This window comes from Macrobrachium nipponense, chromosome 2 (assembly GCF_015104395.2).
Source record: "Macrobrachium nipponense isolate FS-2020 chromosome 2, ASM1510439v2, whole genome shotgun sequence".
NCBI classification, from domain to species: domain Eukaryota; kingdom Metazoa; phylum Arthropoda; class Malacostraca; order Decapoda; family Palaemonidae; genus Macrobrachium; species Macrobrachium nipponense.
Window position 1 is genome coordinate 34,717,532 of NC_087201.1, and position 20,000 is coordinate 34,737,531.

The window sequence follows — 20,000 nt, forward strand, 5'->3', positions numbered from 1 at the left end:
GATACAATAAACTATCTGAAATCACATCAACAACAGCAACAGCAATAATGGTAATAATAAATGTTGTCAAAACTCAAAGGAACTGTTAAAATATTTCTTTCAACGTTCAGTGCAAGAATCAGGCTTCATGCTGAAGACTGCCATCTTGATAAAAAAAAAAAAAAAAAAAAAAAAAAAAAAAAAAAAAAAAAAAAAAAAAAAAAAAAAAAAAAAAAAAAAAAAAAAAAAAAAAAAAAAAGTCTTTTAGCTGACAAACAGTTAGTCAGTGCCTTTGAAGGAAAGATTTCGTTGAAGTGCATTATTACTTCCCGAGGAAAGATACTCCCTAACATACTATCAAAATTTACAATCTTATAAAGGTTTTATGCTCTGCTTATGTAAGATTAATTGTTTACAGTGCAAATTATGATGATGATCCTTTCCCAATTTTCTGTTTTAACGGTGGTCGTCTAACGCTACTTTCAGCTAAGGCTGTGACTCTCTTTCCGCTTAACAAGTCCAAAGAGAAATCTTAGATGAATTTCCTTACCTCAATCAGTTGTCCGGGAAGCCAAAATCGGCTTCTCTTCCTTTCTCTGGGGCTGTGCGCTGGAATGGGCGTCGGGTTTGTCGGAGTGGTCAGGAAAAGACCACGAACAGAGGGCGTTGTACGATATTCTGACTGGTAAGTAATGGTATTGTAAGGGGAATTCTGAACGGAGGATAATTCGCTCCAACAACGAGATACCCTGCGGCCACCCAGCGATGCTTTCCGAGCTGAAAATGAAGGCACTGGCGGTACGATTGACGTTGGAGTGGTTGATCCAGAAGGAGGGGCTTCCTCCAAGAGTCCGAATTCACACAAAGTCCTTAGGTAGTCCTCTGATATGCCAGGATATAGTTTCTGCAGAACTTCCACTTCGCTCACAACTTCAGGCGGTAATACCGTCATCAGCGGCTGCAGTGGGAGGAGCAGGTGAGCAATGGTCGAGCCCCTGGTGAAGCCAAATGAGCCTTTGCTTCTAGGAACTGATTTTACGGAAAATTCTGGAACCTCTCCGGCACTCACCGGGGAGCTGGCCTCGTCCGTCTCCTCGGTAGCTTCGTCATCTGCATTTTCGAGAAATATTTCGACGTCATCGTCGTCATCATCATCATATTCATCTTTACTTCCAACCATTTCCTCATCAAATTTGAAAATTTCCCCATTGTCAGCCGGCTGGTGATTGACGCCATCACACAACGGCTTCTCATCTCCATCTCCAAGGTAGAAGTCAACGGCTTTCTTCTGCCCAGTATCTGTCCTATTCGTATCATCACAGATCCCATCACTATCGCCGATGACCTTTACAGTAAACCTACTCTTATCTTCACTAACATGTAAACCAACCCTGCCCTTGTTGCTTTCGTTATCAATGCGCAAATTCCCAAAGAGATGCTGTTCCAGCTCAAGCGGCGAAGTTTCTTCACAGAATTTCACATCTATCAGGGGCACTCTGCAGTCGCCAACGCAATCTTTCCCAGACATATAATTGTGGCCATGGCTGTCACAGCCATCGACTGGAAGCGGAAGGACGTAACAATTTGGATCCATAGGGATATTGGGAGAACATCGACGGCTGCCCTCGCAACAGATGCAGGGCAGGTCACTCCCCGAACCCAGAAGAACTCCAGGAGATATACTGCGTGGATGTTGCTTTGACGACATCCTGAAGAGTAAGCTGCAAGATTGTTGAAAATATGTCTTACTATATAACAGGAAACTTTTTTTTAGTTATTCTGCGCTACTAGTAAACTAATATACAAGGCAACAATTTTCGATTTTGTTTTTCTTCCAATCTCAAACACTGATAGGGAGAAGCCCCTGGACTTGGGAATTCGACGCTACGTGTCGAAGGAATTCTCTTAAGCCCAAAAAATTCGAATATGAAAGCTCTCTGAAATTATATTTGTAACGGCCGATTCGAAAACCAATTTTGTTTCTACTTTTCACCCTTTCTAGATCTAAATGAATTATATACAGTTAGTCCTAGGCATTATTTAATGCGATTTTTAATAAAAATGATTCTCTCATAAATCAAACCTTAAAGCCAACGTCAAAGTGTCACTTGTCTTCATTATCGTTCTATCGAAAGACGCATTACAACTGAAACCTGTGTTATCCTGGATCATACAGCCCCGTATCCATGAAGTCAAAAGAGCAACGGCTTCTTTCTCCAATCCACTCTAGAAGCATTCGGATCCTCTAGATTGCGATTCTCAGCATAAAACGGACTAAGATATGAACGAGACACGAGACGCAGCGAATACTGGACACAAACTGCTTCTTGTACCGGCCAGTTCATGAGCCTCCCTCCCACCCACTCGGCCTCAAGGTCGAACTCTCGAGATACCCACGGGAGATTTGCCAGGAAAGCTGCTGCCATTGGTCGAGTTTTCGAGGGCGACCAGTCTTAACCTCGAAGTAGCATAATGCCAACCATGACAGGGAAGAAAGACAAAAAATGGAAAGAAAGAGATGCCGAGACGGCGCTGATAATAATGGTCGCTCAAGTGACACCTCTCTTCTGAGTAACTCGGAGCTCAGTTTGCTCAGATCTTAACATTACGGTCCGTTCTTTTTGTTAGTCAAACATTACAGTCTTCTCTTGGTAGGCAGGTATTTAACACACACAAACACACACACACACACACACACACACACACACACACATATATATATATATATATATATATAGATATATATATATATATATATATATATATATAGAGTACATATTTACATTTATATTCATATGTATAAAAAACGTATATATATATATATATATATATATATATATATATATATATATATATATATATATATATATATACGTTCTAAGATATGTACATATGATATATATGTATGTAAATTTTTATAATACATACATATATAAATTATTATATATACTTATATATAATACACACACACACACACAACACACACACACACACACATATTATATATATTATATATAATATATATTATATATATATATATATATATATATACATATATACTATTACAGATTAAACACAACACAACTCCCTAAACTTGGCTTGGATGTTTCTGAACTCCTGATAGAAGCAGATATCAACGAAGCGCAAGTCATCCCGAACTAGAACTTTGATCTCAAAGAGATTGAGGGCAATAAGATGATTGCCATCCTTTGAACGCCATTGATTTTGATGTTGTACTGTGAAACTACTAAAACATTTTGACAGCTGTCCATCAACTGCCTGATCGCTACAAAATTGAATAGTATCGATATTTAAGAAAAAAAATTTATTACCTCTCTCTCTCTCTCTCTCTTTTAAGCCAAGAATGTTTTTAAGAATGATGCATAGAATCTCCCATTTCTGTACAGTAATTCAGAAAAACCTCAAGCGCCCTGAATTATAGCGTCTCTTCATTGCGTGTCGAAGATAACTTGGTTTCTTTAACTCAAGAAAAAAGAACAGGTTCTTTCTTCGCAGAAGAATTTCAGAATTTCAACGTCATTTAATGGTGGAGTGGGTTCTGAGAATCACGTCGATCTGTTTGAAGCCCATTAATACTTTTCATAAATTCTGGAAAGGAATCGGCGACGCCCACCCAGCAACAAACAGTTAAATCAGAATGAAACAAATTTTTTTTTTTTTCACCGAGCACACTGTGAAGGAAATGAAACAACAGACAACTTCCAATCTTGTAGGAAGACCAAAAATGGCGTTGAAAAATACCAACAACAGATAGTCCAGACAACGATACTAATACATATACTAGTGGCAAAATTCATGTGACCCAGTTCAGATAAACGTTTAAATCAAATTTCTTTAAACGATCTAGCTTAAATGGTGAATGTTTTAAGTAAAAAGATAAAGAAAAAAAATCAACCGCACAGAATGCTTTAACAAAATTTGTCTTGAAAATGTTAAAACTTCCAATGGGTAAGAAAACATCTGCAAACGTTGTCAAGAAGAGTTGAGCGACTGGACGATTATATAAGAAAAAAAAGAATAAAGAAAGAACTCTTTGAGAAGATGAAGAGACGACGACTTTGGCGGTTTACAACATTTTCATTTTGAGGAACGAGTATGAGGTGTTAAATAACACTTGCTAGAAAACATTTGTTCCTATGTTTTCCTTCAGATTATTTATCTTAATGCTCAAAAGAGGGAATGTTTCTAAAAGGGTCCAGTGGATCAGGGAAACGACATCAGACAGAAGCGAAATATTTAGGATAAAAAAAAAAAAAAATGGCGCATCTAAAACTTCCAAAAAGGGTATAAGGTCTTGGGAGTTTTAACAATTCAGGAGGAAGAGCAAATAACTAAAAATAATAAATGTTCATAAATAATGAGAGATTTAACAATAGCAAAAATAGAAAAAGAATTAAAATGAACCCCATTTATACGCACAAGAACCTTCATCCATGGCTCGAAAGCTCAAATGAAGACTAGCGAGTGAAGATTCAAGAGGAGGCTATGAACCGACACGGATCAAAAGGCATTGAATCCCTAAAAGAACAAAAGATGTTGGGGGTGCGGAGGATCAAATAAGAAATTAATTGAATAGAATTAAAGCAGAGTTTCGAGATTCCAGAGGAAAATCATCTATGAAGACAACGAAATTTGAATTCTACTATACATGACCTTGAATTCTGGCCTAATCACAGTATCAAGATCATCTGTAAACGAGAGGTTTTTCATTTTATTTCGAAAAGGATAGATTTCTGGACATCTAAACGTTCAGGAATGAATTTAACCCGACTGAGAATCCACGTAGGTGGACACGAGATGTAAAAATACATTTTTTTAAAAGAAAGTAACTCATTGAATCGTTACAGAAGCTTGGATATTTTATATAGATTACCAAGACAAGAATTCACGCATAACTTCCTTTAGAAAAACTGTGCGCACGCACGGCATATAGCCATCCAGACAATACCGACATTAACAAGTTGCCAAAATCATGTTACTAGTTTAGAGAAGAGAGAGAGAGAGAGAGAGAGAGAGAGAGAGAGAGAGAGAGAGAGAGAGAGAGTGTGTGTGTGTGTGTGCGTGTACGAGACAAAGCTACCCATCCCCAAAAAGACATAATGCCACAGACAAACTGTTGTGTTTAAAATATTCTTTCTAAACATATTTAAGGTGCCTACACCTACCCAAAGAACTACAATTTGATTCAAAGATTTCTGAACTTCTTATTTCTAAATGCCACTGTGTATGATATTTGCTCATGGAAATTAAAACGTGCTGCTTAATGTATGTATTTAAGTGATTCTCCCTGAGCGAGTATAACTCAAACCGCACCCCTTAAGAAATACGTCTTTCTTTTTCTTCTTCTGCTAAGCTGAAGCTTCGGTTTAAAGGGTGACACGGGACAATCTTCTCATTGCACGTCTTGGAGGCGTGGCGGCGGAGGACGAGGATATCTCTTAAGGAGATGAAGAATGAGAGGATGGCTAGTTCAGAGGCAGAGAGAAATGAGGGATTTATGAGGGGGAGGGAAATAAATGACGAATAGGGTCTGCCTTCATCGTCATCAGACTAGCAAGAGTAAAGAGAAACGATTCTTCCTCCTCCACTGCAACAACCGCTGACCTTCTGAAGGGAAGGTGGTCTAGTAAAAAAAAAAAAAAAAAAAAAAAAAACTCGAATTTTTAGGGAACCGAAGGTTTGCAGTACGCGTCAACGATATTCAACTTGTTTCAACTCTTCATTAGACTAGTATGAGTTGAATGGTACTACATACTACAATGTCATCACTATTTATATTACTTCATCACTCGACCAATGAACCCATAATAATGAATAGATATCTTAACTGTGAACTCTAACCGAACAGTGTGGAACTTAACCGTTAAGGATAATTTGGTCAACTGAGGATATAAGGTGAAATAAAAGGAGATAAGAATGACTGAACCGTGAATCATATGTAGGTGAAGAGCAGATGCCCTCAAAATGCAATCGTTGTAATTTTAAACTCAGACTGTCCAAGGGACGTCACTCATTGTGTCAAAGCTTTAACAAGTTCGAACTTCAAAGTCAATAAAAAGTCATTACTCACTCGCCATTACTTTCCTATTAGCGGGAGAGACAGGAGGCCTTGTGAATTGGACTGTGCCTCCATGATGCAATCTTACACAGAGGCCACTGGGGAGAGAAGTTGACCGCTGGCTGGACAAAGCCAAGTATAAACCGTAATCTATAGGTGTTATGCACAGAACGATAATAATAATAATAATAATAATAATAATAATAATAATAATAATAATGAATAATAATAATAATAATTAATAATAATAATAAACAATAATAACGCAGCAAACTACTCAAACTTTGAAGAGCAAAACAATTACTCAAATTACTATCTATTTAACATAATTTCCACCTCTGGTTTGCACTTTACCTCAGAATTAGGCCACACAGTAAAGCAAAAGGAAGATTCTCATTTATTATATTCATACGCACGTTAAATCAATATATATATCATATATATATATATATATATATATATATATATATATATATATATATTATGTATGTATATGCCTTCATTATATTAAAAAAAATGTAACTAAATAGATAAAGTATAAATAAATATATAATAATAAATAAATGGAGGCAACTCAGTACCATCATGTGCAATCTATCCACAAGGTATTGCACAGGTAATGCCACAATATAGCTCGTCAATGAAGAAGCCTAGCGATTTGTGCGCAACATACCTTTAAAGGCGGGATGATGCATAAATAGCCGACCACACCGTAGAGCAACTTACCTGAAAATGAAAAAAAAAGCAATTCATTAAACACATGTCTATGACAAAGGAATATGCGTGATTAACATACCACAGTCGTTGACTAGGATAAAAAAATATATATATATATTTCCAAGTCTCTCTTTTACTTCTAAACGAAATACCTGGATTTTGAATTGAATTTCTGTAGTAGTGACAAGGTCAAAACACCTTCAATGGTGTTTTGACGTAGTAAAGACATCGAAGTTAATGAATGACTTGTCAATTTACCATAGTTAATTCTGGTGATTTTCACAAACGAAATGAATTTCTTTTAAATGACCAGCAGGTGTCATGAGGTCTATACACATTTACAGAGAGAGAGAGAGAGAGAGAGAGAGAGAGAGAGAGAGAGAGAGAGAGAGAGAGAGAGAGAGAGAGAGAGAGAGAGAGAGAGAGAGAAGGCATTTCTTTTTAATGACCAGCAAATACCATGAATCCTACACATACATACTAACAGAGGGAGAGAAAGAGAGGGGGGGGAGGAATTTCTATTTAAATAATCAGATTGTATAGATATTCAAATATGTCATCAATGTTTAGGAATACCGATACCCGATGGGCTAGGTTCACCATTTGTGGTCCGAAAACAACGGACACAAAATGCTTAAGTTACCCATACCAACATTTGTTATTCGTTTTCTTAAAAGTTCGCTTTGCGCAGTTTTCATCGAACCTATAAAATGGTAAACTACGGAAGAATTCACATTCTCAGCTTTTTATCCTCCTGTACCTCACATATAATTATATATATATATATATATATATATATATGTATATATTATTAATAATATTATTATATATATATATTTAATAATTATATATTATAATATATTATATAAATATACAATTATATACACATATATCCTTAAATCCACGGTAGATAGGAAAGTGAAACAGCGACTTAGAACAAGTACTTTCTTAGTATATTCTACATTTTCAATTTCACACTGAATATAAGAGTTGACATGCCTCTATGTACAAAAACAGACAGAGTGGGCGGGGTTACAGTTTATCAATCTGGGCGGTATTTTCTTTAATCAAAAGAGATAAGGAAAGAGGATCAAGGTATAATCCTGGGTGGAGATTTAAATTTCTTGTTGACGTGTCTTCGATGCAAATTATCGAAGAATTATCCCAGTTAACAGCATGGCCTATCTTTAGCCAATATGATCCGCATTGCCATTTTTAGTTAATCCTCTTGAAATAGCATATTTGTGCTGAGTCCAACTTACTATGTAGTTCTTTAGAAGTCTGTCCAATATAAATCTTATTACATTCTCTACCAGGATGACTGTATATAATATTGTTTGATTTTGGAGGGCTATTTTTAATGATTTTATCCCTCAAAATGGTATTATATCTAAATACTAAGTTAATATCCATAGTTTTTAAAATGGGTACAACTGGAATGGAATTAGGATGATATCGTATACAGAGAATATTCTTAAATTCTTTGTTAATACTGTTTGGGTTATAATTCGTCTTTTTGCTATATTCTTAGTTTAAAAAAATATGGAGGTTAACATAATGAATCTCCTATTTTTTGGAACTGTGTAAAAATAAAGAAATAAAGACGTATTATAACCCGATCTATGAACAAAGAATTTAAGAAAATTTTGTGAAAAGGACAACTTAGTGTACGTTTCCTTAGTACTGAAAAGCTATTGGGACCTTCAGAATCTTACTTTCTCCTGTAAATAATGGGAAACTCATAAAATCAGGAAATTCTTTATCTTTCAGTTAGAAAATGTTTACCAAATGTGAAAAAAGAAACACAATCAAACATATATGCTTTCTTAAATACAATAATACTTATACCAAAATATCAAATTCGTGAGAGCGAAAGAGCACAAAAAAGAATAATCGTAAGTAACTGATGAACATTTTTACAAGTTACGTTCGTCAGACGTAAGCACTAAAGCTCTCGCTCTTAAAATAGCACCATTTAATTACTTTATTATGCTATTAGCTCGTAAATATAGCCGGATTAATTATGGTAATATTAACATTTATTGCTCGCAACAAACAGCTCCAACGAGAAAGCAGTGGTCTGTAGTGGCCTATTTTCACAAATATTAATCAAGATAACTATGTTGAAAATGTAGGCCTCTTAAGTGTTAAACATATCAATGTAAAGAAGGCATAAATTCGTATATACTGCACAGAATAATATAATAATAAAAAGTCCTAAAAAAAAATAATCTAAATAGATCATCTGATTTTACATTGGAATGAAAAATTCAAAAGACACACACACACACACACACACACACACACACACACAGACAGTGGTCTGACTGCGTCATCGGCCGAAACTTTCCAATACGTCCGAAAACAGATGGGGCGAATTTATGAAGCAAAAGATGGCCCAAGCATTTGAGTACTCCAGGGCACTGGGCCAACGTTTGAGACTCAGGTATACGAACACCTTGCTATGCCTTATGAAAGCTTAAAATTCTAAATTCTCACATTTAAGAAAACGAGTTGTATAAATAACGAGATAAATAAATGAATAATTAGATAAGTAATTAAAACTAGAATAATACAAGTAAGCCTGAAAGTTTTCAATTTCACAAATGAGTCTCTCTCTCTCTCTCTCTCTCTCTCTCTCTCTCTCTCTCTCTCCTCTCTCTCTCTCAATCACCACAAACTTCACATTCAAATTTTCATCCGTGATTTCGTTTCTATTTCCCAATGTGTGAGTGCATGTGTCGGTCTGTGCCTACCTCAATCTTCTGTCATCAGTTACATAAATATACATTTATGAGTACAAATAAGGTTCAGAGTATAAGGATATGAATACAAGAAAAGAAGCCATTGTAACTGAATCATTATTCTTTAAACCAACAGCAAACACCCATTAAAGGTTCGATGGACCTAAACCTAATTATAGAGATTTCTATGGAAGAGATGATAAGAGTTAAAAAGGTCTTTACAATAAAGTGGGCTATGAAAAATACTAAAAATGAGTTCTTTTCATAAAGGAGAGAAAAATTATATCATGGTCCAAGTTTCGAATAAAGCCAAATTGGCTGACGATCTGGAACTTAATCATGCTGAGAACTGAGTAGCGGATTCAGAATCTATTTTCATCAAATCATCAGCACTCGTATTTTGTTCTAATAAGTTCTATTAAACATTGCTACGTTCTTCATTGCATTTCGAATCCTGAGCGCACATTTCCTCAGCAGACAACAGACGATTGCGTTAAAATAATTAAAAAACCAATATGATAAATCACCGGGACGATAGATTTATGCACCCACACACACGTATATAATATATATATATATATTTCGTATATATATATAAATTATATATATATCTATCTATATAATATCTATATACATGTGTGTGTGTGTGTGTGTTGTGTGTGTGTGTGTGTGTGTGTGTGTGTGTGCTTGAAAAACCACAGTAGATGCACGTGACTTTCATTATATAAGTGAATACCACAGAAATGGTAGGCAGAAATCCAAGTACTTTCGTTTTTATTAAATAAGACGAGAGCGATTGAATTTCTGCCTGTCATTTTCCTGTCGGTATTCGCTATATATGTATTATATATATATATATATTATATAATATATATATATATATATATATATATATATAGTCACCAATGCTAAGCCACAGAATTAATTTAGAATCGAATTTACTATACCTAGGGAATAACATACACTTAAAGGGAATAATAAATGATAAGTGTTTCTGCGCCGGCTATGATTAGAATCATGTCTGGTTTAGAAACGATGGTCAATTATAATTTCCTATTGGGTTATGGCGAACTAGATATTACATCTATCTATCTAACCTATAAACAGAGGGTATCCATAAAGTCTCTTGACAATTAAAAAAATATATTGAAAAAACCTTTGGTGAAATATCTTATTCAGATGTGCTCTATGTATTCAGCGGTTAGTAACGATTTTAATCAGACTGGATTTGTGTATTTCATGTACCCTGTTGCTGAAAGAGGTACTGTTAAATGAACCCGTAAACAATGGCTACTCGTCAAGAAAAGGTACAATTTGTGTCATGGTTTACTGAAACAAAATTGGACATGCAGAATCATCGGAACAGCAGAACTAAGCGTAAAAGATCCGCCGTGACGTCCGGCAGTTCGTGTATGGTATAAGAAATCTATGGAGACGGGGACAGCGTTGGATAAAAGGAGGGGTGGACGACTAAGAACATCTGATGAGAAGATCAGTCGTGTATGGCAAGCCTTTGATCGTTCGCCTACAAAGTTCACCTGTACTACTGCCAGACATTTGCTACAGCTACCATGTTCAACAGTGCACAAAGTTCTACACGAGAACTAGCGATTGTATTCTTACAAAGTGCCACTCATACAGGTACTCGAGCCAGATGATAAACCTAGACAAAAAGAGTTTGCAGTTAACGTGCTGGAACGATTTTCTGGGGATGAAACATTCCTCAACCGAGTCTGTTTTGGTGATGAGGCAACTGTTCGTGTTTCAGGGAAACTGAACACACATAATGTGAGAATCTGGTGATCAGAACATCCCATGTGACTAGGGAACTTCACCGACATAATCCAAAGATGAATGTGTTGTTTGGGATCATGTGCAATTGAATCATTGGTCCATTTTTAACGAGACATCAATTACTGCAGAAGTCTGCCTTAACCTTTTGACTGAATATGTGGCATCTCAACTACACAACTAGATGACCTTCAACCAGCCATCATTTTCCGGCAAGATGGTGCACCAACGCATTGAAGACTGCATGTTTGTGGGTTCCTAAATCAAACATTTCCAGACCAGTGGATTGGAAGGGATGGTCTAATTTCCTGGCCATCACGTTCACCAGATATCACTACTCAGGACTTCTTTGTTAAAGATATCGTATATCGAACAAAGGTACGGGACATCACTGATCTCAAGCAAAATATCACTGATGCCATTACCACCTTTGATGAGGCTATGCTACAGAGAACATGATAAGAAATATAGCACCATTTGATGTGCTTCTTGCAACTAATGGTGTCCATAAAGAGGTGTGTTAAATGAGGCAAAAAATATTCAGTTTCTACGCCTCATTTTGTAATAATTTTTATATATTTGTCTGTTCATCTGCTTTTGTAATATATATTTTTTCTTATAAAGAGACTTTATGGATACCCTTTACACACACACACACACACACACACACACACACATATATATAAAATATAATATATAATTAATATATATATATATATATAAATATATATATATATATATATATTATATATATATATATATATATATGTGTGTGTGTGTGTATATTGATACAACAGCCTTTATAATGCAAAGCTCACTAGCGGCCGGATGCATAGCACAGCCTTTAAATCTCTTTTATTGGTTATTAATGCAATGCCAGATAAGGACTCTTTATACGCGGACAGTATTACGGAGGAATTAACATATTTTCGCTACTTATGTGTTGTTCACGCAGCAGCTCATTGAAAAATTCATCAAATTTAACATAGAAACGGCACATAATTTTCGATTCTAGGCACAGGATTGTGTACAACAGACGAAATCAGCTCATTTATCTCTTGGTACCTAAACCGAAATTCACAGGTTCGAACGCTGTTTAGGGCAGATGACTTATCAGTTATAATTCCAACCTTGGGTAAAAATGACTTGCCCAGGCAAAATGAATTCGATATTAGGTGGTATTCCGGGCTTATTTTCTTAATATTGATGAGAATGAAAAACTCACGTGCGTGTAAATAACAAAATTTCATATTTAGCGTTAAAATCCAGCTACATTGTGGAAATTGATCGATTTTGATTCTAATAAAAGAACTTGTTCTATATATTTGACGGGAATATGTGGGGCAAAGTCAACTTCAAATTGCAACTTTCTTGCAAAGCTCACTTTCGATAAATGTACAATAAAGGCATAAAATCAGCGAATCAGTATTAGATGATATACATACATACATACATACATACATACATGCATACATATATATATATATATATAATATATATATATATATATATATGTGTGTGTGTGTGTGTTGAATATATATATATACTTTATATATACATACATAGGCTTACACAGACAAACAAACACACACACACATATATATCTTGTATGTATATATAACTGAATAACGAAAATTTGGAACGTGATGGCTATATAAATAACGCAAAAGCCACTAAAGAAAGTGAAACGAAGGAGTACTGAGAGGCCTTTCGACTCGATGTCCTTTTGTGTGCTAAGCAAAGACATTGAGTCGAAAGGCCTCGCAGTGCTCCTTCGTTTCACGTTCCTTTGTGGCTTTTGCTTATATATATATATATATATATATATATATATATATATATATATATATATATTATATATATATAACACACATATATATATGTATGATATATACATATTATATATATATATATATATATATATATATATATATATATATATATATATATATATATATATAAAACGTGTAAGCAAACATTCAGACAAGAATTCATAACTCAAAATGAGCTGATTACATGGAGTCACTTGTGTTGAAAATCTATCCGAACTTCGTCGTGTTATTCCTGTAAGCAGAAGTCACGTGCAATAAATAAGCTGAAGAATGAAGAAATACCAGGAACTTGCGTCATATAAGTGAGATATTGTGTTTACAAAGTATACCTGGATGAAGAAAAGCTTCAGAGTGAATGGATAAGGGGAGCAGTTATGGTTCCACCACGTCAAAGTAAAGTGATAGAGGTAAGTATGAGCATGGTTAGTGCTTAAACTCTGTAGAAGGTGAGTGGTTGGATTTTGATTCAGAAAGTGCGACAGATGAGAAGGGATAATATAGTTTGAACAACGTAGGCTTTGAAAAGGAAAAGTTGTGTGTATTAAATTTTTTTTTCATTAACAATTTTGTGGGAAGCGTGCAGTAAAGATGGCATACAGCATACAAGAAAATAATAATGCTAGACAATGTGCCAGTTGTTAAGTATGTATGGTGTTGAGGATAAATTGCCTGGAGTAGATAAATGTCTTCATCATGGAAAATTGGGGAGGATTAAATTAATTCTGATTGGAGTGAGGAATGTTTGATTTCTGAATAGGATACAGGATAGAATGGGCATAGTGAAGCGCAGTGCGGAAGCTAGTGAAATAGAAATAACAAGAAAGTAAATGTTAGCAATGGCACAATGATGGGGGAGGGTCACTGGAAAGTATGAAGCTGAAACGATGGGTGTCAACACAGAAGGGAGAGAGATAGGAGAACTGGGTTAGAGTACTTCAAGATGTTTTGTCTTGAGGAAAAAATAGACAACTGTAGGTTAGTGAAAAGAGGAAAAACTGGAATTGTTAGGAGATGAGAGGAAGATCTAGAGAGCACTAAACAGACAGTCTGAAAGTACAAGCAAATTAAAAGTCGAATGGTATAGTTTGTCTGGGGTTCATAAATAAGCCTCCTGTGTATGCGTATGAAGTGGCAATGTTGTGGAAGTGTTCTGTGCAGCGGGTTCATCCACGATTCAGCGGTTGAAGTATGAATGGGGCAGTGTTATATTTTCTCATGAACCATTCCATGTTAGAGGAAATGGCTGTTAGTGTGTATACGCTTATATATCTATACATACATTTATATGTAGGGCATCATATATATATATATATATATATACACATAATATATATATATATACTATCTATATATATATATATATATATATATATATATATATATATGAGCTATATTATATAAATAAGAGAAAGCCCTCTGCTACGTGTATGAACACAATATGATCGAATTGCCTATAATTTAAAAGTTGTTCTTGGACTTACCGCCTTACCGGTTATAGTCACCCCCTCCTCTTCGCCACCGCTCCCCAGGGCTCACGACCACAGGGGCCCTCACTCCCTCACCCTCTAACTATCACATTGTGGTAACAGTATATCCTATGGGGGCGGGTAAATCGAGTTTAACCCCAGGTCAGATATCGATTGTAATCTCGAACACGCATATCCTTTGTAAAAGGGTCTTGTGGCATTAATTAATCTCGCCCGTATTCCACAAAACTTTTCCCAGTTACCCTTCATTGTTTTTTCACTCTTTGCCCTTATGACTTTATTCATGTCTGTCCATGAGTCTAAATATAGTGTCAGTCACAAAAGAAAGAAAGAAACGCCCTTTCGTCTTTGATGTTATTTAGCTTAACATCATCAGTTCGCCGACCTTTGATGTAAATAAAGACGATCATTCAATCGATCTGTAGTCTATTATATTTACAATGTCACAAGCTCATACACTTTTTTCATACTTGCTGGCGATTTGTGGCTGATGTCAGTGGCATTGTTACTCACTCCCTGCACTGCCGCACGTTCGACGATTCGCTTTAGATAGAAAAAAGGAAGCAAAACAGAGCAAGGCTGAATATGCCCCTTATTATTACCATTATTATTATTATTATTCAGAAAATGAACCCCATTCATATGGAACAAGCCCACAGGAGCCATTAACTTTAAATTTAATGTTCCAAGGAATAAGGTGTTCTTTCGAAGGAAGTAACGGAAGATGGTATTGGGAAGAAATTAAAAGGAGATCAGTTCTTAGGAAAGCAGATAAATGAACAAATAAATCATGAAAAATGTAAACAAATTACCAAAATACAACGAGAACTGTATGAGGGTAGTAATGCATTGCATCTTTACTTGAATCTCTGAAGCTCTGAAATCCTCAGGGAGACTGTTCGTTCCACAGTCCAACAGTACGACGAAGATTGGCAAATTGTGCAAAAGTATTTGCAGAAATGGATTATATAAAATCACAATGAATTCATACAATACACAAGACCAAATCGATGTATTTGAAAGCTCTGTTTCTTCGACATATGCAATTTCTGCATTCGACAATCTTGGTCATAGCAAGGTCTATACTCTCTTCGGGTCATAGAGTCACCACTGGATATCGTCAACGCTGAATACGCTGTCAAGAACGTGGCGGCCATCACTCAGACAGGTAATAAAGAACCAGCAACTTAGTTGAAGTGAGACGTATTATGCGCAGTGATCACAGGCGAGGAAATAAAGTTTAGCGTATAAGAGCCGGGCAGCAGAAGTTTCCCAATTTCATACTTTAGAGCAAAGGTGGCGTTAGCATTTTGTTTGCCGTATATTAGGATTACTCTAGTCATACTAATGTAAACGAAATATATTTTAGAAGCAAATTTCAACCAAGAGAAAATGTTTCAGATAAGCTCATTTCGACAGATTTCTAAAATCACAAGCAGTTCCATATCTCAGGGACTAAATGAATTAGCGTAAATATTTACCACGTATCGAAATTACTTAAACCACATAATTATATGGAAAACATCAAAATGTGAATTTTCATTTTTGAAGGAGACATTCATTATTCTAGATTTAACTAGTATACATGACATTTCATTTTGTGAGTTCGTTGACACATGCTCTTTTTCTTCAGTAAGTCTATATCCCTAAACAGGTGGTGGCGTTAGAGAAAAAGTAAGTCACTCCCATATTCATCATGTAAAATTGATGAGTAGAGAACGTACCTAGTAGAAAAATACCCACCAATTTTAGCCCCTTCAAACGCGTGTTCATAGGTTCAACAGGATTACGATGAAGCCACACTCCCAAGAGTTTCAGTGTCTATACCCTCTTCAGTTAGCACTATCCTATATGCCACTCGCTCATTTAATTCTTCCTATTCAGCTTATATTACTCAAACAATTCATCTCGGGTGTAGGGAGGGGAAGGGAGGGGTGGGGGCGTTGCAGTTGGGTGTTCACATTTTTTAACCACACTTTACTCCCTTGTAAGAGAGTTAGATCAATAAAATATTCCTTCATTAGTTAAAATTTTGGCTTCCGATACACATTCTCACTTTCAAATCTTTTACAAACACCCGGATTCAATCCTTGGTCACCCTAATTAGTAACTTATTTCATCTCTCATCTCACAGTATTCCGTTCAATGTACTCCTAAACTTTGCATGAATCAATGCTTTCACTCTCCCATCAGCCTCAGCAATATCTATTACTTCACCTTCCTACTTATTATTTACCCTCAAAAGTTTCCTGACTCTTGCTCCCATAAACTATTAACTTTTGCCTCATACAAACACTCGCAACCTACTTTCAGTACGCTTTGAAATTAGTCTGCACTAACCCCTTTGAACAACTATACCCTCAGTAAATAGTTTTCACTTTACTCTACATTTGCAACCAATTTCCTATACTCAACTTGACATCTAGTACATCTCCTGCCCTGTCTTGACCTTCTCGCTTCATTCCATACAAAAAGATACCTAACAGATATAGAGATATCATGCGCCCTTGTCTTACAGCCACTTTTACACCAAAGCAGTCATCCTCCTCTCTACATAATCCTTGAAGTGCGCTTTGCATTTGTCTTGTAAACTTTGGTCACTCGCAGTGAATTAATATTTTTAATATACTACCTCGGCATCCTCCATATTGTATCTATAAATTAAATATTTTTTTATATATATATATAAGAACCATTCAGATTTTTCTTGCACTTTTACACTTTCCTCCTAGCAGTTTTAGAAAAACATTTAATGAAGATACTCATCTCCCTTTCCTGAGTGGCATCAATATTTCTGTCGTCTGTTAAATTTCCTCAAGCAACACACTACCTTACAACATCTTCCACCATTGGATCTCTTCCATCATCAAGAAAAGTCTTATATTTTCTAGTTATCTAGTTAATCTTGACTTCACGAACTTATGGCAGCTTCTCATTTGTAAACCCATAAACACTTCATCTCTTTCAATTCTTGAGTCTTTTAATTGCTCCACTTTCAACCCCAATACTTGCTTCGATAAGCACACTCAAATTTACACAAATGCTTTCTATCTTACATTATCCTCCTATAACTTTTTTTTCTATCAAATGCTCCTAAAGATACACAAGCAACACAGGGCTGCATTCTCTTCCAAAAACTTCTTTCAGTCTGTAACTTTTATTCTGGTACTTCCCTCAACATTTACTTTCCTATAAAACAACTCTCTATCCCACTTACATCGTATATCCTCCAACTGAACGTTGACGACTGAACATAACTTATTTTCAGGGTATCTCGTCCTTAACAATCTGATAAACCTTTTTTTCCTTGCTCACTGCTACACTTGCGTCTCTCGAGATGTGCAAGGGGACTTTCATTCATCTGCTGCTTTCCGTAATAACAGCTCACTCATTTTACAATGACATCAATTATTATCCTCTTTTCTCTTCCTAATCATATATAACAGAAAAATTCCCTGTTGGCTTTGTGATCCATCCCTAAAATATGCATTCCTATCATACATTCGTCCAACTCCAAAATTTTCGACCGAAGACTATTTTCATTCATTATTTTCTTACTCGCCATTTCCACTTTTAATCAAATGCACTTGTCTTAATGACATTTATTACTATATTTTCAACCATTCCTCTCCAATTAAAAGTACGTTCTATTTTTACTTTTTCTTCAGTCCTCTTCCCACCATTAACCTCGAAAGACTTCTACCTACTCTGCACTAACTACATTTAGGTTTTACAAAGCGTTCATCATCATACGTATGAATTCACCTTTTGGAAAACAAATCCTTCCAATCATATATATATATATATATATATATATATATATATATATATATATATATTAGTATGTATACATGCACACACACACACACACACATATATATATGTATATATATATATATATATATATATATATATATATATATATATATATATATATATATGTCCACAAGGGTCCCGTGGATGAAGTATATGACAGATCCGCACGTGAAAATGTATATTAACAGACTCTCAACTTTTGTCTCAAAGTTATCTAAAACTGTTTCGTACCCAGAAGATGACTTTGGAATAAAAGCTGAATGTCTTCGTATCTTCTTATATATTCACGTGATGCTCATCTATATATATATATATATATATATATATATATATATATATATATATATATATATATATACATATAATATATATATATATGTGTGTGTGTGTGTGTGTGTGTGTGTGTGTGTGCTTGTGTGAAAGAATGAATTGTAAAATTAAGCTGCAATGCCAAGCAACCAGGCATACTACTGCAGGCACACAAACACTCGGGTATAGGTAGCACTTGCGGGTGCTCATATTCACCGCAGCACTCTTGTATCCCACACGTTCGGTCCTTTCTTTTGGGGAGGGGGGGTGGGGTGAGAAACTCGTTTCTGCGGTAGGAAGCGAAGCAGGTTTGCCCCCATTTCTGCTTCTCGGTCCCCATACACTTGGGCCCTTTGCAATGCAGACACACAAACACACACACACACACATCCTAGCAAACGTGGGCTATCTTTATGCACAGTAATTGAAAACGTGTAAATTTAACTGCATTATTTACATATGTTTTTACAGACACCGTCTGAGCAAGAAGTTCTTTCCCGCCGTAACAAACAAATCCTGGATTCACGCTCACAAGCAGCCATTTGAGAAAAAATGAAAAATGAAAAAAAAAAAAAAAAAAATTGTTAGCCGCACTGAAGACCATTTCTGAAGTTTGCCCGGAATCGAAGGAAACCCCGATGACGACCGTAATATTTCTGAGACGAATTTCGTAAGAAACTGACGTCGTGGCGAAATACCATAGTAACATCATATACGCTGCTTCAGTTGCTGATTCTGGAAACAGCGAGCTAAGTAACGCCTAGTAAAATATATAGATAAAAAAATAAATAAAACAGGTTTACAGTGCCAAATGTAATTTTTGATGGCGTGAACGCAGTTTATTCCCTTTACGAAAGGTTCTTGGGGATGATCACATAGATTCTTTTTTATTTTATAAACTGAATTGGTCGCTTAAAGGTTATTTTGCAGAAAGGAAAGACGTCGGCCTTATTGTATATATTAATGGGGCAGTTTTAAAGCATATATGTATATATATATATATCATATATATTATAATATATAATATTATTATATATATATTATTATATATATATAGATATATATAATATACATATATTTAGGAATATATATATATAGATATATATATATATTATACATATAGTAATAAATGGCCTAAATATTTTTCTTTCCAATAATAAAATGTTAAAATTAAATATGCTAATCTATGAAGTCACCTAGCTAATAACGTATCAGCTACTAAAAATAAGTAATGAAATATCTTCTA

At 35.3% G+C, this 20,000-nt stretch overlaps 1 protein-coding gene across 21 annotated transcripts in view; it reads right to left on the minus strand.

The window, feature by feature from the left end:
* The window catches only part of LOC135220524 (voltage-dependent L-type calcium channel subunit beta-1-like), a 590,813-nt gene that overhangs the window by 298,948 nt on the left and 271,865 nt on the right, over positions 1–20,000 (minus strand). For 5 of the 21 annotated variants that reach the window (XR_010315723.1, XR_010315721.1, XM_064257691.1 and 2 more), the window contains exons 1-2: positions 2,063–2,306; positions 530–1,700 (exon numbers count right to left, since the gene is read on the minus strand). The exons of 4 other annotated variants lie outside the window; for them this stretch is intronic. Coding sequence is in view for 13 of the 17 variants with exons in the window: in XM_064257691.1 (XP_064113761.1) it covers positions 530–1,700; positions 2,063–2,151 (1,260 nt within the window). In the remaining 4 variants the exon portion in view is untranslated. Of the gene's footprint in view, positions 1–529; positions 1,701–2,062; positions 2,309–20,000 lie in introns of those variants that run through there. 12 more of the 21 variants (XM_064257693.1, XM_064257688.1, XM_064257689.1 and 9 more) reach the window with 4 other exon arrangements.